Source organism: Thermobia domestica, chromosome 10, assembly GCF_964235325.1.
Source record: "Thermobia domestica chromosome 10, izTheDome1.hap1.1, whole genome shotgun sequence".
NCBI lineage: Eukaryota > Metazoa > Arthropoda > Insecta > Zygentoma > Lepismatidae > Thermobia > Thermobia domestica.
The window spans coordinates 159,331,318-159,356,756 of NC_137463.1; the positions used below are offsets into that span (position 1 = coordinate 159,331,318).

The 25,439-nt window shown below is 37.6% G+C and overlaps 1 protein-coding gene across 1 annotated transcript in view; it reads right to left on the reverse strand.

Annotated features, from left to right (window-relative positions):
* Positions 1-25,439, reverse strand: part of LOC145661650 (uncharacterized) — a gene marked incomplete at its 5' end in the record, with an annotated part of 317,800 nt that overhangs the window by 67,121 nt on the left and 225,240 nt on the right. The window contains one exon of the mRNA XM_081726973.1: positions 16,927-17,020. Within this exon, the coding sequence (XP_081583099.1) occupies positions 16,927-17,020 (94 nt within the window). The remainder of the gene's footprint in view (positions 1-16,926; positions 17,021-25,439) is intronic.

A 25,439-nucleotide genomic window follows, 5' to 3' on the forward strand; every position in this document is an offset into this window, starting at 1 on the left:
AATTACAGCGCAAAGTGCACAATTACATTAAAGCATATAAATTACGATGCTGGGTCAAAACCTGCAACAACCTAGCGACCACCAGTCATCCAACAAAATACTGGAAAAGATTCAACGCTTTATGCGGCAAGTCCAACAACACTCCATAACCCCATACTGATTGGGAACTCTGCTCCTCCCACAGATACAGATACAGCAAATGCTTTTGCCGATCACCTCCAGACAATCTTCCCACAACCACCCTCTAAGGGCAGGCCACGCATAGCTGATCGAATAAACCCATCTATCCCCTTTTTACAACCTAGTCATCTACATGTACTCAACCAAAATCAACCCATCACCGCATCCATAACAGTAACAGAGCTCAGCGATACCATACGGAATAAACTAAATACAGCACCAGGGTTAGATAACATCACATATCGCCAAATCCGAGAGTGTTCTTCTACCTTGCTACTTCTTCTTGCAAATATTTTCACCTTCATCCTGCGTACTGGATACTTTCCTATGTCTTGGGAGAATTCAAAAACTCTTATGTTTCCAAAACCGCATAAACCACCTCACGAACTATCTTTCTACAGACCGATTCAACTAACAGCAACATTCAGCAAGATACTTGAACGTATTCTCGTAAAACGCCTCCATAGCTACCTCACTCGCAGAAACATCCTACCTCTCACCCAAGCAGGATTCCGCCCTTTGTTTTCTATAAATGATCAGATTTTCCTCACCAGCCTAATCTGCACGCATTATAATTCAGTGAATCCATCATGTTTGGTTCTCTTCGATTTGGAAAAAGCTTTTGACAAAGTGTGGCATCTCGGACTAATTCACAAACTAATTAGACTTCACCTACCTACCGACTACATAGTCTCATTTTTAACTTTCTCTCCTGCCGCCTTACATATGTTGCCATTCGCAATAGCCTGTCTCATCCGATTTTCTTATTATCAGGAGTTCCGCAAGGTTCCGCCCTTTCCCCTCTCCTATACATTTTATTTGTAGCTGACATGCCACGCCTCCCAAATCACGTCCACGCCTTTCAGTAAGCAGACGACATTGCTTTTCTTCCTCTTGGCACATCTATTCAACATATCAGCGTATCTTGCAACTCGCTATAGACGACTTCTGCCGCTGGTGTAGACACTGGAAACTTACCATAAATGCTACCAAAACACCGGCCATCATCTTTCTCCCGAAGCGGAAAACATCTAAAAGACGCAGAAATAGACGTTGTCTTTCTCTCCATGTGGATCAGGTTCCGTTGCAAGCTTACTTAGGCATCACTTTTGATACTCGTCTTACATGGATGCAACATCTTAATGCAATTACGACAAAAGCTTATAATAGATTTAATTTACTTAAATGTCTCGCCGCACAACTTGGGGTCTATCACTGCACACTATTCTAAACACTTACAAGGTCTTTCTTCGCCCTACTTTAACGTATGGGTTTACAGCTTGGATAGCCGCTTCCGACAAATTCTACCATAAGCTACTTGTCCTTGAACGCCATGCTTTCCGCATAGCCTTTCGTATAAAATTGCCTAGCCCAACACGTGACCTTTATAGCCGTATTTCTTTTCCAAAGTTGCAATATCACCTCGAAACCCTCCGACTCTCCTACATCCGTAGCCGTTTTCAAGCTCACCATCCTCTTCTGTTTGACGCAATGCATTATTGAGCACTACATCCTACGCCTTCACGCCATGTACACACTCCATTATCCCTTTTTTCACGTTATATCATTACACACTTCCTCCCGATGATCCCATTCTTATGCTATCATGATGATTACACCAGGATTATGCTCCTAGATGATTACACCATTCATACTCATCATTCCCTCATTATACCCTCATTTCACGCACAGTGATTTCCTTTATATACTAACTTGGGTTCCGTCCGTTTTACATCATAGCCTAGAATCCCCCTAGGCAAGAAGATAACCTCGTGTGTCTCTTAACATCTCATCATTATGTTGTTTTGTGCATTGCACCTCACTCCACCCTTCATCTCCATCATCATCTAACTACAGAATCGTATCTTAAACTACATCGTTTCTATATTTCCTAATTTCACAATAAACCTCTTTTCATCCATGTTAAATTTCTCTCTTATTATGTATGCTATTTCCATCCCTTTCTCGGTACTGACAATCTCATTTTCCATTTCATTATTATTATTTTTTATTATTATAAAATAACAATCATAAATGTTTGTAATTAATAATTTGTTATTTTGTAATTCCTAACAACTAATGAATGTATGTATGTCCTTCATTCCTGGAATGTATTCATCACTTTATCTATATATGTAAACTGTGAACGTTCCTTCTCCAAGCCAAATGTTAAGGAACGCAAAGTTCCTCAAGTCCAGCAATTCAACGAATAAATATGTAATAAAGCACTTAGACCACCTCCCGACCTTTAAACCTCAGTCTCCTCACAGCACTTCCCTAAAACAGGGCGTAACCCTGTAAAAGGTAGCTAGTTTTGTCTAGCATTGTAAAAAAAATTGGTGTTTGAAGAAAGGGCAAAACCCTTTAACCGGGACGACGGACAAAAAAAATCTTCGGCGATCTTCGATTCAATCTTCCAGATAGAATCAAACAAAATCCTCCACCTCCTCTAACACCCATGATGTCGGTTGTTATTAGAGGAGTGTTACCAGAAACAGCTGATGAAGAAGTGCTTGAGGAATTAAAGGCTGAGGGAATTGAAGTGTCAAAATGTATTCGTATAAAAAAACCGAAAACAACGGAGTAACATACGTGATACCAGTTTTGACCACTTCTCAATCTGCCATTGATACCTTGTTACAAGAGCGCGCGTTTATCTTTAAAAAGCGTCACAGGGTACAACCATCTCGTACTAACCTACCCCTTCCAGTCCGGTGCGAACGGTGTCAAGTATACAATCAACATGTGTCTGCTAAATGTCCAAATGTTGCAAAATGTGGATACTATACTGACAATCATGAGATCAAAGACTGTTCGAATACATTTAAACCTATACAATGTTCTACTTGTTCAAGTGACAACCATCCAACATATAGCTATAAATGTAAAGCTAAAGGGCCAGCAAATCCGGATTATCCTGAGATGACAGTCCCGTTCCATACCACAGATTCAACCGTGCCTCCATCGCTATCTATTACATCTCCATTAATTGTTGGGAACTTTCTTCCATACATTACGCTTGTACTGCAAAATATCTTTCCTTTTCAACGCCAACTTATTCTCGATCATGTTATTGCAGACGCTTCAGCTATCTTTCAAGTCAATCTGTAAGCTACTTACTCCGGACCGTAAGTTAATTTTCATATCGTACCCAAAGACACAGCAGTATAACTCCATAACGTTGTATGCAAATATAGTTCTTGCAATTCTTTTTATGGACATTCGCTCCCTAGCGTTACACCGTATACACTGTTAGAGGAGAATATCGATATTTTTTACTCAATGAAACTGCGCTCAAACCAGCCACATATATATCTGCTTTCCACGCTATAACTTTCTTCGCTGTGACTATGCGGACAATAATGCACGAGCCCAAGGTGGTGTTGCAATTGGAATACGTAATAAAATCATTCATAGAGATCACTCTATTGCACTGCATTGCCAGTTTCTAGAGCACTTAGTAACAAAAGTTTACGTACCAAATCTTGCACTAACCGTGGCTATGTTAGTCCGTCCGGTCATGTCATTCCTCTTGTGCTTTTCACTTATTTGTTTCAGCAATTTCGACATCTCTTAACATTGGCTGACATCAATATCCATACAGACTACAACTTCTGCGACGTCTTGTTGGTCAGAATTGGGGTTTAAACTCTAAGTTACTGCTTAACAAATACAAAGCCTTCATGAGAAGTGTACTCACTTTTGGTCACCTAGCATGGTGTTCAGCCCCACATAAATTTTATAATACACTCGAGATTCTAGAGAGACACGACATTTGCTTAGCATATCGGATCAAACTCCCATACCATAATACTGATCTATTGACAAAATTGACTTTCCTCTGTTCGTTCACCACATCGCCCACTTGCGTCAAACGTTTATATCCAAGAACCTCCAGGATCGGAACGATATCTTTCTAGATACAATATTTACAGACTTACAGCAAGAATCTCCATATAAACACTATTATACACCACTTCGTGTCTTGCTTTCAATATATCTTCGCAGTATTCCAGCAGATCATCATCATGCCGAATTCTTCCATCATCACCTCATTTCCCAGCATATTTCTCATCTTTTTCCATTATAGTACTGTCTCTCTACACCACAAATAAGGGTTCACCATACGTCTTTCATCAGGCCTGAGCTACCCCTGGACAGAAGATTAACATACATTTGTCTATTGTAACATTACTATAATGTGTTGTGGCGTGCAGAGCACCCATTCATTACTTTCCATTAGTTGACAATTTCTAATGTAATATATTTCAACAATACGGTGTATATTCCTCAATATTTGCTTCTGCACTATTTATTATCACTGTTTTTCCACCTAGTTTATTGTTTTGTATGTGCACCTTTGTTTACTAGTTTAATATTATTGTTGTAACTTTTGTTTAATATATTATTGTTATTATTTATGTATATTTCCTTCACCGCTCATTGACCACCTATAATTAAAGAAATAATAAATGATGATCACAAATCCTAGACCAGGACAGAGGGCGAAACCCTCTAGTGGCAGATTGTAATAACCTCCTTGATATTCGATTGCTATACTACAAAGAATGCTCTTCCACTAATTGATGCTCCTCAACTTCTGAATAAAGAAATAAAGTATTACTTGCACCTACTCACCTAAAAAAATGGTGTTCAATACTCTCCCAGAACTTTGCTCTAAAGCGCCACTGAGTGAACGGTGACGAGTTTTGAGAAAATCCTTCTTTTTCATGCTCCTGAGATCTTCCTCTGTCTCTTTCTTGGTGAACCGTCTGTTAGACTGATCTAGCCAACAGCCGGTTCTACAGATCGAGATAGGGGACCAGCTTCCCCTGGACAACTATTGGAACGGGTTGTCCCATGTCTACATCAATACATTTCATCATTGTCATTCTCATTACACCTGCTTGAGTGCACAACATCGAAGTCTTGTGCCAGCAATTGGCCCTTACGATGACCGACCCAGGCTCAGTCAATGGACCACCCGTGCAATGTCACCATGGAGGATTACCCACATTCTTCGCTAGCCCATCTGCTCCTTCCGCGAAGGTGAAGAATCGGAAGGACTATGTTGAAGGACACCGACGAGTTTTAGAACGCTCGACTGCCTCCACTTTGTCAACTGCTTCTAATAAATCTCGATCCAGATCTCCACGGAACCAAACTAAATATTATGATAGGGTCAAGAACACATCTCCCGCCAAGAAAACCACCTCCCGTTTCAGCTTCATCAAACATGGAAGCTAATATTACACCAACTACATGCCGACCATCAACACAATCTCACCCTACTTCTCCATCATTTTATTGCTTCTTACTTCAAAATTTTGACGTACAATACTCATGCAAGTGTAAACTGCACAAACCCTACAGTTTGCGGATGCTGCTCTGGATTACATCTCACTAGAGTTTGTCCAAACATGAAGCTTCCACCTCAATGCTCCAGTTGCACGGAGCGCCACCCTGCCTACTATTATAAATGTAAACGCAAACCATCGCCCGACGAAGCACATCCAGAGCTAGTGGTTCCGTTACGAACACAGTCTACTTCCACAAACACCGAGACTACTGTCAATGATCCAGTTACCATTGGTAAATTGCTAGAATTTATCACCCTTGCACTGCAGAAATCTTTTCGTCGTCCGCACATCCTTCAACAACTTATTGTAGCCACCAAATCGACTTTTATTGTAGCTATTTATGGCACATATTCTAACAATTATGTTCACATTCATACTACTCCACTTGGAACACCGGTGTAACGTTTTACTAGTCATGGATTTAGGTTTTCTGTTTTTAAATATCCGTTCTCTTCCAAAAACAAAGTACTTTTCCAAGTACTTTTTCTGGAAGAACATATCACCGCATTTCTCTTGAACGAAACTTTCCTCATTCCATCCACACAATGCAGAATTCAAAATTTTACTTTACTTGACAAAACGTTTACCTACATTATGGGCAAACGGCGGAGCTGCCATAGGTTTCCACCATCATCTTCTTTTCAGACAGCATACTGGCCCTGTACTAAAGATACCAAAATATGTTATTACTACTCTCTACTTTAAATCCATTGCTATCACTCTTGGTATTATTTATATCCGGCCCGGTGTACCCATATCATATAACTTCTCATATCTCCAACACCTACAAGCATTTCATTATTCTCGCAGATATTAATATGCACAGTCTCACTGATCAGGAACGTACACACTTCCAAGATTTCTTACTGACCAACACTACAGGTGTTCTACTTGACTTACCGTCGCCAACTCGCCCAGCTTCTAATACCACACCACACAGTACAATTACTTCAATTACAATAGTTACGCATTACACAGTTACAGTCTTGGATTTGGCAGTGATCACGCTCCAATTAAACTTACTTACCATACTGGTCTTGCTCACTCGCCATCCGCACCATCACCTCGTTTTTCTCCACGCTATGATAAAACCAACTGGAATAATTATCGCACTTGACTTTCTTCCGTCATCGAATCATATCATTCACCTGCCACTTCCGGCAAACTTACTACTCAGGTTGTTGTTATTGCCACCGCTATTCTACAGGCCTCCACACTCTACATTCCACAAACTGAGTACATACCCTTTCGGCCTAAATTACCACCTCAATACCTTCCTATGGTACGTCGTTCACGTCAATGTTATAGGGAATATCTGCGCACTAGAAATCCTGCTACCTTACGTCTTCATAACCAACTCCAACGAACCGTTCGCAATTACGTTATCGTCTACAAACAACGTCAATGGATAAAGACATGTAATCACCTTGCAGACTCAGCATATCCCACGTTATACTAGAAACGCTTTAATGGTCTATGTGGCAAATTCACTAAGACACTTTATCCAATTCTTATCAATAATATGCCTGCCTATTCTGATCAAGACAAATCCAATGCTTTCTCTTCTCATCTTCAATCTATCTCTACTCCACTAGCACCAGATCCTACTAATCGCAACCATACTGCCGATACAGTTAATACTCAGTCTCTACATCTCCAACCAGTTGATAATCATAAACTACCTACTCACGCACTCACCACTCCCATTACAGTAGAGGAGATTACTTCTGTTGTTTAGCGGAAACCCAATACCGCTACAAGGTTTGATGGTATCACCTATCGCCATGTAAAATAAAGTCCCCATTCACCCTTCTTTCATTGATCTACATACTCATACTCCGCACTGGCTTTTATCCGGTAGACTGAAAAGTCTCCAAAACTCTTATATTTCCCAAGCCGAAAAAACCGCCGTCTGATGTTTCATCCTACAGACCAATACAGTTAACATCCACCTTCAGTAAGATCTTTGAAAGGATTCTTGTTAAACGTCTACATACATACTTAGCCTCAAGAAACATAATCTCCACTCAACAGGCTGGATCTCGACCTTCGTACTTTATAAAAGATAATCACTTCGTCTTACAACACTCATTACCAACCACTATAACTCTGTTCACCCATTTTGTCTCATTCTCTTTGATTTAGAGAAAGCCTTTGATAGAATCTCGCATATAGCTGTAATCTACAAACTTACCCAGCTGCAACTCCCTGTTACATATATCCGTCTCATCTATCATTTCCTCACCTGCCGTCTGTCATATGTAGCTATCAATGATACACTCTCTCACCATATTTTTCTCATGTATAGTGTACCTCAAGGGTCAGCTTTATCGCCTCTGCTTTATATTCTTTTTGTAACCGATCTTCCAGAATTGCGTCAGAATATTCACCTGTTTCAGTATGTAGACGATACAGATTTTCTTGTTCTCTACCGAACCATCCAACAGATCAATATCTCTCTTCAGGAAGCCATTAATCACTTCACACGATGGTGTCGCACATGGTATCTGACAATCAATGCAGACAAACCTCGAAGCATCATTTTCATACCGCCCCGACAACCATCCAAAATTCGTCGAAATCAATCTTTGCTTTCATTAGCAGTTAACGATACCCCTATCAGCCTTCTAAAACAGTAACATATCTTGGAATAGTTTTCGATCATCATCTCACTTGGACACCTCATCTAAAATTTCTCAAGACGAAAGTCACAAATAGACTAAATGTGCTGAAACGCCTCACCAGTACTACCTGGGGACTATCTTCACATCTTGTACTGAATACTTACAAAGTGTTCCTTTTCCCAGTACTCACCTAAGGCTTTCCTGCGTGGGTCTCCGCTCCATTCTCCTTCTATAAACAACTGCACATTTTCGACAACATGCTTTCCGTATCGTTTTTCGCATTTCTCTTCCTATCCCTACTCGTGATCTGTATACTCTTATCTCCTTCCCGATTCTCAAATTTCATCTTCACGCACTCCGCCTCAAGTTTATTACTGGGTGTTATGCTAATCATCAGCGTTTTCTCCTTGAGACTATGCACTACCTGGCACTCCATCCATGTCGCTTTCGTTATTATCACACACCGTTACATTTCCTCTTTACACTCTATTGTTACACACTTCCCCCTGATCCGGATCCCGCATCTTTTCCCATCATATAGCGCACAGTAACTACTTTTGTAACTAACAGGGCTCCCCATGTCTTCATCAGCCTAGCGTCACCCCTAGGCAGAAGATAATCGCATTTGTCACACTAACTACTCTTAAGTGTTGTACCGTGCTTCGCACCTCACCTCATCCCTCATGCCCATTATAATTCAGTCTTTCTATTTATATTTCTCATTATATATTGTTAACTCAGAATTTATACTTACCCATCTCTAAGCCTTTTCATAATCGTTTGTCTGCACTTTCTGGTATTACTGACGCTTTGTTATATTTAATATTATTTAATGTCTGATTTATATGTTATATAGATGTTGTACCTTGATCCTACCTTACACAATGATTATGATCGCAAAGATCATAATGTCCCTATTGAATAATGAATAATAAAGAATAAATAAATACTGCATAATCTAACCTCACTTAGACCATCAACAATTTCTCATTCCTCTCAGTCCTTCACTTCCTTTCCTGGAAGAGGATGTACCCCTCTAAGAGGTGGCTAGCTGTTAGCTAGCCTTAGAAACATCTTTGGGGGGAGTTCGATACTTCCGATCGATTTTTCAATCAATCGGTCATTACCAGCCGTGACGTACCAGACGTCAGAAAAGGTGCTCTTTTTAAAATTCGTTCCTGTTCCACATTATGGGTGCTTCTCCACGCCATTTCTTCGAGCACTGTAGTCCAGACTGATCAAGCTAAGGGTGTGCAGTGCTACCGATTTGGTAGGGGATTCTACTCCACCTTGACTATTATCCAAATGGGTAGTCAGACCTTTATCACACATTACTTCATTATCATCTTGTACACCTGGAACTATCTGCTGCATTCATCCTGGGGTTTTGCCCACCGATTTGGCTATTACGATGGCGGGCTCAGGTAAGACATCTTGCTTAAAGAACAAAGGTAGACATTCTAGTCTCCGCACGTCGTAGCCGGGCCATCCGTTCGTGCCTGAAGGGCAGAACTACGGAAGGACTCCACATAGATGCCAGCGGCGAACTTTACAGATATCTGTAGCTTTTATTGTCTCTACTGGCTCTGTTCGCTCTCGGTCACCTCCAGAGAAAGAAAGCTATGCTGCTCGCCTCAGCACTTGGCCTCCATCGAAAAAGTAACATCTACACTCCGATTCAGACTCAGATGAAATGGTCATTGCCGATACTCCAGACGAGAACTCCGAAAGTACTCCAAGGCAAACTATCCATTCTATGCTTCTGACCATTTTGACAGCAAGTTTTCAAATTCCAAATTTGTTGCACTTCAACTTCGAAAGTACTTACCACGCGCAGCCAGCTCCGAGATCGTCCATACCCGCAACGGTATCTACAGACCAAGCACTATTCTAAACCATCAGAAACAAAGTGCCTAATGACATTTTCGGTAAAAACGCGCAACTAACCTCACTTGAAGATACTCGCCGTAAGCAGATGCTTCTTCCTAGACGCACACCAATACTTTCTGTTGTTATTAGAGGAGTAGATTCCTCATACACCGATGAATAAGTGCTACAAAAACTAAAATACGAAGGGCACACCATCAGAAAGGCCATTAAGATGAAGAATAATAGAGGCCCCACCTACATGTTTCGGGTGTTGACCTCACACCAAGCAACCATCTATGATTAGCTAGCAAACGGTGCTGTAATCTATCAGCATTAGCATCGAGTGAAACCATCACGTTCACCACGAACCTTGCCCGTGCGCTCCGAAAAATGCCAGTAATATAACACACATTTAACTTCCGATGTCGGAACTCGCACAAGTGTGGCTATTGTTCTGGCCCACATTCTACCCGTGCAAACACAAATATAAAGTCTCCTTCGACATGACCCACATGTCAGGAGCAAAATCCTGCTTATAGCTCTAAACGCAAGGCAAACCAGATCCACAACGGGACCATCCTCAATTGGTAGTTCCTCTTCGTATACCAGAACAAACTATCACACATCATCATTCAACAGACGCTCCGGTAACCCTTGACCAGCTTTTGACCTTCCTTACTTTGGCAATGCAGAACATCCAATCATTCCAACGACCTCATATTCTCCAGCAAATCATTCAAGCCGCAAAGTCCACATTCAATGTTAACTTCCACTTATTCTGGGAACACCGTCCATTTTCATACCTCATTGCCAGATTCTCCTTCTCATGGCTCTAGTGTTCCTGTTTCTTAATATCCGTTCATTTCGTCAAAACAAAGTTCTCTTTGAAATGTTGCTCCTTGAAGAACATGTTACAGCCTTTCTGTTGAGCGAAACATTCTTAACGCCATCTATGGTATTTCATGTACCTGGATATACCTTACTACGTGAGGATTGCAAATTACTTGCCCAACGCGCCCATGTTGGTACGGCCGTTGGTTTCCTCCAGAAAATTTTGCATCGACGACATATTTGCAATGCTCTTCACTTACCAGAATACGTCCTTACTTCTCTGTATTTTCGAAAGAACCATCACCGTCGCAACTATTTACATTAGTCCTGGTCACCCGTTACCAACAGCGTTTATTCAATTTATATCCAACTTATTCAATCACTACAACATTTAGGCAGATTCTAATATGCATAGCCGATCCGAACAAGAAAGAACTAACTTCAAAAATGTCCTTACCACACACACGACAGGGACATAGTCATTGTATCAACAACTCGTCTCCCATAGTTTTGTCGAAGTTTTAGACCCACTTGGTAATGGTCATGTGCCAGTATCACTTACGATTAACACTCATGGATCTAATCTAACTCAAGCGCAACCAATTCTCTCTACCAGTCTTCGTTTTGATATGGCAAAGTGGAATAACTACAGACTACAACTTTCTTCCATCACAGATCACCTAACAGAACCCTACTACAGAAGAAGAGCTTTACACTGCAATAGATACTATAAATGTCGCAATCCAACAAGCTAGTACACGGTTCATACCTATTAGTAAGTCCCGACCGTATCAGCCCACATAGCCGCCAAACTACCTTACAATGACAATACGTTATCGACAGTTATATCGTGAATATATCCATACTAATAATCCAGACTCCTTGCGTCATCATAAGCAATTACAGCGCACAGTCCGCAATGATATTCGCGCTTATGAGCTTCGATGTTGGATTAAAACATGTAATAAACTCTCAGATACAAATCATCCTTCAAAGTACTGGAAGCGATTTAACGCTCTATGTGGAAAATATACAAAGACTCCATATTCTATATCAATCGATAACTCAACAGCACAAGACGACATAAACAAAGCAAATGCTTTTGCAAACAATCTCAAATGCATCTTCACACCTCTACCTTCCGATAATTCTTCACATCCAGCCGAAAAAGTTAATGTGAATTCTTACGTTTTACAACCCAATACACGCCATTCCCTTCTACCTGAGACACAGTTAACTTCACCAATTACAGTTGATGAACTCAGAGCTGTTGTCAACCGAAAACGTAATTCCGTTCCAGGTTTTGATCAGGTAACTTACCGCCATTTCAAAGAAGTCCTTTTATGACTGTTGACTCTTTTAGCAACTATTTATATTTTCATTTTCCTCATTGGATATTTCCCAACACCATGGAAAATTTCGAAAACGTTTATGTTTCCTAAAGCGATCAAACCGTTAGATGACGTTTCATCATATCGCCAAATTCAGCTTACCTCCACCTTTAGCAAAATCTTCGAACAGATATTGGTGAAACGACTCCATACATACCTTACCCACGGTCATATTCTTCCTATATATCAAGCCGCATTCAGATCTGCTTTCTCTATCAACTACCAACTTCTTAGGCTTACCAATCTGATTATAACACATTACAACAGCGTCAAACCCTCTTGTCTTGTGCTGTTCGATTTAGAAAAAGCATTTGATAAGGGTTGGCATCTTGCTCTCATTCACAAACTTATTCGCCTACATACCCCAATTCCTTATATTACATTTATTTTAAACTTTCTAACCGGCCGTCTTGCATACGGTTCTATAAACGATCACCTATCACATCCAATCTTTATTCTTTCTGGTGTCCCTGAAGGGTCGGAATTATCACCTCTTTTATATCTCCTCTTTGTTACGGATATGCCTCAACTTCCTGACAAACTGCACATGTTACAGTTCGCTGATGAAACTGCCTTCCTTGCCCTTTGCAATACCATTCCGGAAATCAATACACTTTTACAAACTGCTATAGATAATTTCTTTCAATGGTGCAAAAAATGGCATTTATTAATTAACGCTTCTAAAACTCAGGCCATCGTCTTCCTACCGCCCAAAAAGTCAACCAAAGTCCGCCGTAATCAAAACCGCTTAACGCTCCAGATTGACGATGTTCCATTACAAGCCAGTAAAACAGCTACATACCTTGATGTAATATTTGATCGACATCTTACGTGGAAGCATCATCTTGCTACGATTACCAGTAAAGCTTACAATCGACTAAATTTTCCGAAATGTTTAACTGGCCCAACCTGGGGCTTAAAACCAGCCACTGTACTCAATACTTATAAAGTTTTGTTGCGTCCAACCCTTACACATGGCCATACATCTTTCTGCTCCTAACAGTTTTTGCCAGAAACGACACATACTTGAAAGACATGCCTTCCGAATTGCTCATCGAATTCGATTACCCAGTCCTACACAATACCTTTACAGTCTTATCAAATTTCCTACATTACAGTACCACATAGAGAAACTCAGGATTAATTATATCACTAGACGTTACCAAGATCATCATCCTCTCTTGTTAGATACGATCCACTATTTAGCAGTTCACCCCGCACCTTCCCGTTTTATGCACACACCCTTATCACTATTATTCACACGGTACTGCTACACACTTCCCCCGAATCATCCAGATTTTCACCTACTTGATGATTTTCATACTCACCTTCATCATCCTCTCATTTTTCCATCTTATAGTGTACAGTAATTCTCCTTTGTAATTAACATGGGCTCCCCTCTGTCTCCATTATAGCATAGAGTAGCCCCGATGCAAGAAGATGATTTCATTTGTGCTCTCGCATAGTCTACGTGTTGTGGCGTGATTTGCACCTCAACTCATATTTCATCTTCATTGTTACATGACTTATTTCCACATCCAAGTGTTTTATCTGATATGTATCTACACATTGCTCGCTAGTATCATTTGGACATTATTATTATTTTTTTCATTTGAACACCTTTGTTTACTCATTCAAAGTAATATATGGTTCCTTCTCTATATGTATTGTATATTTATTATGTATTTTGTGTTTATTTTTCCTATTCCATCCAAAATGTTAAGGCTGATAATGGCCTTAAGTCCTCTGATCTTTGCTGATATGTTCAGTAAAGATATTTCTGCTATGTGACTCCCCTTAGACCAACCATTATCCTTAATCCAATTCTCCCGACCTCCCTTACCTACAAGAGGACGTAACCCTCGAACAGGGAGCTAGCCTTTGACTAGCAAACAAAACTTTGGTATTAGACATATTTTCCCAGACTTTTGCTTTGCTTTGCATAGTGACGAGTTTTATTCTATCCTCTCCCACTATCCGGTCACTGAAGCTTGATCTCTGTGTGTATCGGCTGAGAGACTGATCTAGCCCAACTCATCAGATTACTACGCAGGTTGATAGCCTCTTTGGCTCACATAGACCACTATCCAAACGAGTGGTCTACTCCAAACCTGTAACCCTCAACCTCAATAGACTTCCCCCGCTCTGGTTTCTGGACAAGGCCCCGGATATACTGGATAACCTCCTGTTGTTGCTCAGGGTTCTTCTCTGACAGCGGCAAAGATTGATAAACGCAAAGCCCACCAAGAATCACAACCGAGCAGTCCAACAGCTCAATCTGCAAAAGCTGCTACTTTTGCTGCTACGCTACAGATGACACCTCCAACCAAACGTCATCATACTCTGAGTGAGTCCTCGTCAGCATCTAGGAATATGGATAGAGAAATTAGGGGTGGACGGTTCCTGAAAACGTAAACCGCGGTTTCGGTTTGCCACTTAAACCGGTTTGGAACGGTTAACCGAAACCGATCCGAACCGTTTCCAAACCGAATCGAACCGATCCCAAACCGAACCGAACCGAACTGATCCCAAACCGAACCGAACCGATCCCAAACCGAAACGTTCACAAACAGAACCGAACCGAATCATACCGTTCAGAACTGTCCGTAGAACTGTGACAAACTACTGTCCAAAGGGTTTGGAACGTCGTTTCGTTTACTATTGGCTGACCAAAGTTTAAGCAAACTCCGTTAAAGCAAATTCAGCTGTGTGCACATGGAGCTGAATTTAATTTTTAACTCACTCGTAACATACGACCAGTTAGCAGATTTGTGTAAAATAAAAGAATAAAATAGCAAAGAGGCTGAAAGTACTCATTGGAGGGTATATATATTATGTTTGTATATTTTTTGTATGTATGTAGATAGATAAAAAATATCACACAACTAGATACCACGTATGCACAAAAAAAAATCGTGGCAATACAAGTATTTGATGGAGAAATGATCCCAATAAATTCCTTCAAATTAGAAGCATTTCATATGTCAACGGAATAAAAAAAATCACTGGTAGTGATCAGTCTTTGAAAGAGATGAAATTCGTTGGGTTAAGTTCTGACCTGTTAAGCCCCCATTCTACAACTGCTTCAAATTCGAAAATGTTATTATTATTCTTGTTTACCTTCACTTTTAATATTCCTGCTCAAATCGCAGCTTGCATTTGTGTCTTCATTTCTCTCATTTTTCATACTTTCATTCTCACCGTCGTGATTAATATTATAAGAAAAGCGTGATTAACTAACCACACTCATCATCATCAAAACGCCGAACTCATATTTCAGACTTTGACCGTGCTCCTACGTACAATGTAAGTCAATACTCGGCACCTTGTATATCACTTCGTTAACAAATCATTATATAATTACTTTCTGTAAATAATAAGTAAAATATTCTTGTTAGTTTTACTGAAACGTTTGGATTGCGAGCAAGAAATTTTTTAACAAATCTATTTCTTTGCAAACCGACAACAATATTGATTTAATAGGGCACCAATAGTTTTACGGGGCACCGCATCGTTTACTCATTTTCAACACTTCTCTTTTCTTATTGCTTGTTCGGCGCCCTCTTGCTACCAACTCCCCCCCCCCCCGTAGCTACGGCTCTGGGTGTGGTATCTTCTCCGTCACGATGTAGGTTTTGTACATTTGCTAATCGTACACATAAATATCATTCTCTGACAGAAGAGTTGCTGTAAGTTGCAATTTCGCTATCTTCGATTCTGGACAGTGAACACAATGGCGAGGAAACATCTACCATTTCCCACTTTAATTCTCTTTATTTCATCACCATACGGCCAACGAGTGTGATTACAGAGGTAATAAAGGAATACACACGTGAGAAATTTTAAAGATCTAGGCTTAATAATAGACCAAGGGCTTAGCTGGAATAAACACATTTCTGGACAACAGTTATTACTTTGATGCGTTGTACTTTTGAAATGATGACAAACATGTTTCGCTGTTTTGACGTCTGTCTCACCATTTGCGATTTCTAGGGGTGGCAACGGATTTTCTGGACACCCTGTATATTCATACAACTCGTACAGTATATGCATTCAGAAAATTTTTATTACAGTTTCGTAATAGACGTCATTAGTGCTTTCGATTGGTGTATAAACCATCTACTTCGATATATAATCTCCGTCTCTTCCCATTTTGAACTTCGATACATGTTCATTATTTCTATAGGATATAATCATATAACATATTATTTTTTTCAGTCTTATGATGCTGCATCGGCATAAAATAATTCACATCTCTGTTGATCTACCAGTCCAAACCCATTTACACCAATAATTTGTGTAGTTAAAACCATTTTATTTTTATTGCAGTAGAATTGTCTACATAATGATGAAATTTGAGAAAGAGTGCTTAACGAACTCAAATTTCAAGGTATATGCACATAAGAATGTTTTAAGCAATCTTGATATATTGTGATTCTATCTCGTACGCACTAGAACGCGTGTAAACATATGAAAGAAATATACGAAGTCCCAACTTCTCTCAGCGTTATAAGATGTTAGTAGATAAAGATTGGGTAGATAACATTACATAGCTCTGAACGTAGCCCTGTAAATTATGTTCTTTAATATAAATTTTCTGATTATGTTAAAACACTTTTTTATAAATCACAAATATTCTTGTTTTATTATTTATAAGAGAGATATTTTTACCTTAAAGTCAGGATCTGGAGTCATTCTCTTGAAAGATCCAATAATATATAGCGTACCAGTTCCTGTGTCCACCATTTTAGCCTGAGTGCTATACCTACAAGAATAAGCAAAATCTTGTCATATTAAAACATATTACTTACATGATATATCAAACACAATATAACTATTTAAACTAGGAAATTTTCCTTCATGGCTCTTTCTGAGAAGAATTATTTTCCAATATGTTAGGGATGTTAATTAGATACTTATTTACGAAATTAGAATGAAATGGTAGAATAGATTTTTACCTCCTTTTTAGGCGTACAATAATAGTTCAAATTTCCTGAAACGTCATGAAACCATAAGCTTTGATGTTGCTCCACTGAACACAATGTGTCCTATAAGCCTTTGCGCATGCATGGCATGTGGTATATCATTTTCGGCTACAAAAATATTTTATATGCATAGAAGTAATAAAACGTATTAATTCATTCGACTCTCGAATTCTATCTTTTAATTTAATTATATAGTCTTTACTTCTCGCATCAGGTTTGACCAAATAATCTTAAAGTAATTCACCGCCATCAATAAACTATCTATCGTAGACTTTTTTTACCAGAAAAAAATGGCCTATACCACCGTGTAGAGTTGTTAGTGAAATGTTGCTATATGAAATATAAAGAAAATCCTTAGAGTTGGTTATGAGAAAGTAGTATTTTCATTTTCTTCCTTAATAAAATACTTTTTTTTTTTTGAGCAATAAGAAAAATAGGAAAGACTCTCCTAAAGCGTCTTAAGTTTAAAATTTAGAGCAGATTCATTGACAAAACGGCTTCTAGGTGGGTGAACATGCTAAAGTTTGGAAAAGAAACTGATATTCAAAATCAATTTTTCAGTATGTAGTACCTATGAAACGTCTAAATCCGTTGAATATCGAATTTGACTTTTACATGTTCACTATACTTCTTTCTCTCTTATCTTGGCTTAAAAGTAACAAGGGAGTGTGCACATTTTTCTGGAATTCTGTTTCCTGTTCAATCATAATTTCAAATCTTAAAAAAAAAAAAAAAAAAAAAACGAAAGAAACCAAATTGTCCCTCTACATGTACGAGGTATTTTTTTTAGCTCTATGTTCAGGTGAAACAGGATCACTGGAAGTAATTTTGAAAGTGCGTAGCTGACAAAATTGCATGATTTTTCATAAGTTAAAGAATTGTAACTACTTCCAGTGCTCCTGTTTCACCTAAACACATAGCTAAAAATACCTCGTACATGCATATTGCCAATTTTGTTTCATTCGTTTTTTTAAAAAAGAATTATGGTTAAAAAAACTCTGTTTTGCAATTCAATTTCAAGTCGCTTACTTTTATATTTTTAACAGGATTATAATGGATATGCCTGAGTAATCTGGAAACTTTTATATTCATTCTCATGGTACTGTGACGAAGGACGTATAATCCCAAAAGTATAGAACAATTTTTATAATTTATTTGTACATGTTAGATTATCTGCCCCGAAAGACCTATATCTCCTTATTCTTGCCTTTATATATCCTTATTAAAGTATGAAAGGATCGAGTGTGCTCAAAATATCCGGTGTAATACTTGGTAATATTAGGTAGAGTGTAATAACAAAAATTAAGAACAAATTATTGTTTATGTTTTAGCACAGAGGCTCATTTCATTCAAGAAGCACAAAAACAATTATATTTTGAATGGATGGTGCGCCGTCTTCTGGATCCATCGTTTCCTTGAGCTGATAATTATATGGTTTTCACTACATTTTGGACGACAAAATGTAAGCAATTACATGCAGTTTTTTTTTTAAATCAAACTTCTACTCTATTTGTGAATTTCCTATTGAAAAATTGCTTTCATTACTCCCTTTGATACAATCTTTAACACTAACTGTAACAGCACCGTAATATGACATTATTTTACAGTTTATAAATTACAAAACGATAATAGAGAACGAGCTTACGTATACATTTCTGAATCTCTTTTTTATTACTTTCCGTATTAACTAATTGAAATGTTCCTATATACTAAGAAAATATATATTTAAATGTTCTATGGACTCTCAGAGAATAAAAAACATGAGTCGCACTTTCCTTGAATTATTGTGCGTTGTCCCATCCCTACTGGTTTGTCTAAGTTTTGTTTACGGTGAGATATGACTGAGTGTGCGGCGATAATTGCAGGCTAAACTTTTGCAACGCATAAACATAGTTCTTGCATTTCATTTTATTATACTACACAGTATCTTATGAAGAATTGTTTGAATCCTCGAAATATTGGAATTATGAATTATCGTCAATAATAATAATAATAATAATAATAATAATAATAATAATAATAATAATAATAATAATAATAATAATAGCACCTCGACAGAATCCACTGCAAGAGTAAACCAGCTCAGGTAACGCGAGACGTCTAGAGGTGAAGGATAATAGAACGGGCTACAGCGAATATCAGTTGCGAATACCGAATCAGAGCTCCAAGCCAGAGCGGGAGTGAGGACCAAAATGTGCCGGTCCATAAAGTAACGATGATGGCCCAATCAAATTCTTCCATGTCCATACCCTACTATAATATGAGAAGGAAGTGATCCCATCCAATTAACATTATCCGTTATTACTTTGCCAGTTTACGGTGAAGGAGCACCAAATTCTATGTAATGACTGCCGATAATAGTCATAAACCAAAACCAATGAAAATGGACATGAAGAAGAGAAAAGACTGCCTCAGTAAAAATCCACTGTGTTTTGAGTATCAGGCAGTCTGGAGCCGATGCTGTACCTGACAATATACGAGCTGTTGGTGACAGTACATTGACTCAGCGGACATCAGTCGCGATACCGAAACAAACTACAACTTAACAGATAAGTAACCAGCTATACCTACAGCAAGTGTTGTACACACAACAACCAGCAAAGTAGGTAGTCCGAGGAAGCACATGAAATGATCAAGTCAAATAAACGAAGAATTAATGCACTTATATTACTTAACAACGAAACTCGAAACAATTAAGATAGGATACAAGCAACAAGTTGGAATGCAATTATAAAAGAAATATCCAGAAGACAAAATAACCGATTAGAGAATAGGAAACTAGATGTGAAAAAATAGAAGTAAACAACCTATTCCCAATAATGATACTAGAGATAATTAAAAAGGAAGCATCAAAAGGACTAACTACGAAAGCAACAAAAATGACAGAAATATGACAAAAAAATAGAAATCATAATTAGCGCAGAAGATAGAAACAACGGGGACAATCTAAAGGCAAATAAATTACCTAAAATGATGGATTGTTATGCTATAGTCAGAAAAGTTATTAACGGTTCTTAGTTTTTCAAACATGATAATAGAACTGCAATTACCGTGAACTCGGACCACCATATGGATATGATAAACAATTCTTTTTCTGACGTATTCTCATTCGTTGTGTGTAGTTTCGACAGGATAAAGTGATTAACCACACAGCTAGAAAACGTCTATGCCTATTCTTCACTCCCTCTTCACTGGTCATTTTATTTACAGATTTGGGGATGTTCATTGACCTCCTCAGTTCCCTGATCTGACCAAGTTAGTATATTTCTTGTATGGTTACCTCAAGGCTTGTGTATGCAAGCAAAGTCCCCGTACATTGGGAAACCTGAAGGGAGCTGTTCGCGTGGAAGTCGCCTAAATCGACAGAGCTATGTTGGAAGGAGTGAATGCCAACTTCGAAGAACGTCTTTAAAAATGCATCAGTAACAACGGAAACCACATGCCAGATTTAATATCCACACTTGATTATATGACATGCTACTTCAATATGAACACGAATCTGTCAACAAGTTTTGGTTTGGAAAAAACGACTTTATAATACTTAGAAAAAAAAGAAGTGCATCTTTTCTGCCCCATTCCATGGTGAAGACAAAAAAAAAAAAAAAAGATTTATTAGAGAAGAGAATGATATGTTATTCATAATACCATGCACGACTTCTCAGGTGCAGACGTCTTTCGTATATACGTCAAATAAAGCTGCAGGAATAAGTGCCGTGAAAACTATCCCGACACTCCGAACTAATTATATCAAACCGTACACTTGAACATTAGTCACAGTACAGAAATGTAGAATGTTTTAAATTGTGCAAGTGTTTGTAACGTAGTTTACGATCGCTCAAGATGTCTGTCCTCTCGGTCAGTTATTGGCAGAGCAGTTAAATCATTAATGTGTTTCTCCTTCCTAAAACCAACTATTCCATATTCGTATTATTATGATTTCATTCAATCCCATGTGGACACCAGTTTGTACGATGAATAATATGAAGTCTAGATATCTCTTAATTCTACAACAATCAAATGCTTAAGCCTGTGGATTTCGTTATCTCATTCATCGACTATGCATATTTCAAACTAATGATGAGCATAATAATGTTTACCAAATACATTTCCATTAGGCAAATACTTGTATTTCTTCTATTCTCGATTTCTAGTACAATAGACCTTGACCAACACCATTGGTGCTTAGTGGAGCTTCATTGCTAGTAATGTCACTTTTCCATGTTCTTCATATTATGCAAATGTTAGCATAATCGGATTCCCGTTTCCTTCGGATATGAAATTAATGATAGCAGTATAGTAATAATAAAAAAAGAAGAAGAAATAGTAAGATTTAGGAAGATCATAAACAAAAACATCCATAAGAGACAAATGGAGCCCATATGAAGGTACCTCGAAACAGAACGAATATGTAAAATCGAAATATATATGTATAACATATTGCATCATACATCCTCTACGCCTAGCGACAGCGTTCTTGAAACAGAGCTGGAGAGAATTGAATGAAAAGTGTCAAAATGATATACGTGCCAAGTTTTCTATAATAGGAAAAATTCTCCATACGTTGGATTTTTTTGTTTGTTATAATTTATATCATTCCCGAAATGCTATTTCCCAGAGAATGTACACAAACGTTCCTTTCACTACTGGAAAAAAAGTGTATTTTCAGTTGTTCTCAACCTTCTAGATTTACAGCGGTTTCCTTAAATTATTGCTGAAATAAATGATTACGTACTTTAAATGAACAATTCGGCTTTTGTCACTGCTTTGCTCGCACGTTTGATGGAAAATAGTATATAACAATGAACTAAAATACTTAAAGTGTGTTTTGCAATAATTATTATTTTATACAATTAACAGAAGAAATAAATGATTTGATGTTTTTCATTTCTGTACCAAGTATAGTTTGTATCTCATAAAGAACACTGGTTATCCATTTAATCCAATAGATCAGTTCATCAGCTGTCATTATCGAAATTTCTAGCATTCTTATAGAAGCTCGCTATCTCTTACTTTGCTGTTCACAAACTGATCACTAGCACGGATTCAACACCAAAAATTATGTGGCTCTACTGAAAATCGAACACAATATTAGAACATGAAAAGCACACGCGTTAACAGTTTGTCCACCTACTTCTTCAGAAGAGAAAAAAAATCTCTAGATGTAACTCGTAGTTGACAAAATGAATCTTGTTATGATAGTACAAGAAAAATTAAATCTTTCAGGTTTATGTCCTACAAAATGGTTTATAGGCTAAAGAAGATGGATAATGAATGAAAATTACTGATTATGAAGGTAATTAACGTAATGAGAAAGTATAGGGATACGGAGAACTTCGAGAAAACTCATGTCTGGATGTTCTCCAAAGCAAATGTTCATGGTCTAAGATCGACCTACGCACCTTTCGCGCTAACTCCTGCCGCTATGATTATCTTTTGTCACAAGTACAATATTTTGCGGACGAATCATATTCTTCTTACGCCAATCATAATCAACTATTATATACTATGATATCTTAAGTGAAACTGTATGCGTTTCAGCTGCGTACTATAATTAAATAATAAACTAATCACTGAGCAAATCAAAAGTGTATCCAATTAAACACGTTGGCTTCATCACGCACTATACACTATGCGAAATTATTACAAGCTATTCTATATACGGAATTAAATGTAATACAAATGTGATGCGTGGATAAAGTGTGAGATAAATGAGATAGTTGTAAATTTATATTCAGGAGATCGAGATCTAGAATCGAGGAACACGTGACCGGCATGTGTTCCGTCGGCTGAGATATGACTAGATTTTCATGACGTAAGTAATTGTTAATACGCTTATTACGTGAATATTTAATTACATAGATTGTAAGCGTAATGACAAGGAAGTGGAACACGATCCTGAAAAAAAAAATGAAAACAATTAGGCATCAAAATCAATATTTATGCTGTATATTGTAGATTTCAGAGAAGTTATATGAAAAGTCATTTTTCATTGCAGAGCTTATGTGTGATGGAAACAGCATTATTCAATGTAAATCAATCCCGTAAGCTGAGTTATTGGGAAATTTTCCTGGTATTGCTTCGATGCCCTTAACGACGACCACATTTTTTTAACAGACAAGTTTTGAGATATTATTTTACTGTACGACATCATAAGAACAGCACAGTTAGGATTGCAACTCTATAGTGTTGTGGTATTGTCTTCGAAAAGATTAACCACAGACATACATTCACCTATGCTCGTTCAATAATGTAATATAGTGAACGTGGTTATATTTATAAACATGAACATTGGCTTTTTATTTATAAACAATACCACATGCTCTTCCACTAGAAGTTACCACGTGAAGCAAACAACAGGAATCATCGTCATCATGTGATGGAAGAGGAACACCAGCGCTTCCGCTCCTCAGAGGAAGGTATAAAACTCCAAGCATCACCATGAACAACGTCATTTTCGGGTCGTCAACTCCGCTCTCTTAGCTTGCTTAGAGCTCTCAGTAAAACTAATCTAACCCAAGCCTACGAAGTAAAACAGAATTTGAAATTGTTAATGATGGTCTTTTCAATGATATATCACATGACACATTTTCCGGTTTAAAAGCTTCCAATGACCTAGTGCTTCATGATGGGAAAACCTCTGGGCAAACAGCACACTCTATTCAATGTGTCCTATAACATTTTTCTATCTCACTTTTTTGTTTAATCTTTTAATTTTAAACTTTTTGTGATTTATAAATACTAATAATTTTATCTATTTGTGCAGGAACTTTAAATGCTTCCCATTTATTTATGGTGCTACACATGAACATTTCTTCCTATAAATTTCTTATTTTTCATTATCGTTTTAATGATATATCAAATGTCATATCCCCCATTTAAAACTTTCGAGTGACCGCGCAGTGCCCCCAGCAGAGGACCCTTTGTGAAAAAGAGTACCCTCCATTAATGCCCTATGGTATTTCTCTAAACCATCCTTTTATCAGTAGTTATTTCAGATTTGTAGGCACTGGGTGGACCATTTATCTTGATACGTGCTTATTACTTTTAAATTAATTTGCAAAAAACGCTAAAATATTGTGCGATGCAAATAGCAGAGGGTTAATATTGTTTACCATACTCTGTGATACCACAAGATTAAAGTGTTACCAACCGAACACAAATTTATATTTTTTCAAATAGCATATCTAGTTATTACATATTTTTAATTTATTTAGATGAGGAAAATATACAATATTATGATTGTTATTTAGTGTTGCAAACAAAGGATGCTACAATATAACAAATATCGAAAAATAACCCTATTTCAAAGGATTGTACAACAGTAACAATGCAAGTGAGATGAACGAGGTAATACATATCCAAAGTACCTTAGTGTTAAATACTACTGTCATCATATGACGTATTTCGAATAAGTAGAAAATAGATTTACAAGGAATTGAAAAATTTATTTTTCGAAGGACGTCATTTCGAAAAAAAGTACTTAGATTAGTATCTCATCGAATTACGTAAATGAACTTCAATAGACATAAAGGTCATAAAGCCGTTTACAGCAATTTGATATCTTAAACTATTCGGGAGATATGAAAGAATGGTAAAATTTCATATTTATTTAAAATGGAGTATCTTAGGTATTTTTTTTAAACATATTTTTATTTGCTTTGCTTCTATAACATTACAGCAATATTTTTTGATAAGTGTAAATACAGTAATTTCTCGAAACTATCTAATTTAATCAGTGTTGCAGACTTCTATTTCTTTTACCATATTTTCAAAACGGGTTTAGATATCAAGTTGTTGTGAACGTCTTTGTGACTCATTGTGTAAGCTGTAAACGTCAATTGAAAAAGTCTACGTATATGGATGAAATACTTATCTAAGAGATTTTCAAAATAAAGGCTTTAAAAATAGCAAAATTTTCAATCCCTTTTAACTTTGTTTGCATTCATTCGAAATCCGTCATAGTGTAATATAATACTTTGGACGTGTATTTCCATGTCTATCTCATTTGTATTATTACTTCTGTAGAGGCCACCAAATTTAGATATGTATGATATTGTAGCGTCCTTAGTTCGTAATACTGCTTAACAAATTGTATGTTTTTCTTTTACTTGATTTCAAATATGTAATAACAAGTCGGGTTGAAAAAATATAATTTTTTTGTTTGGTTGACAACACTGTTAATCTTATGGTATCACATAG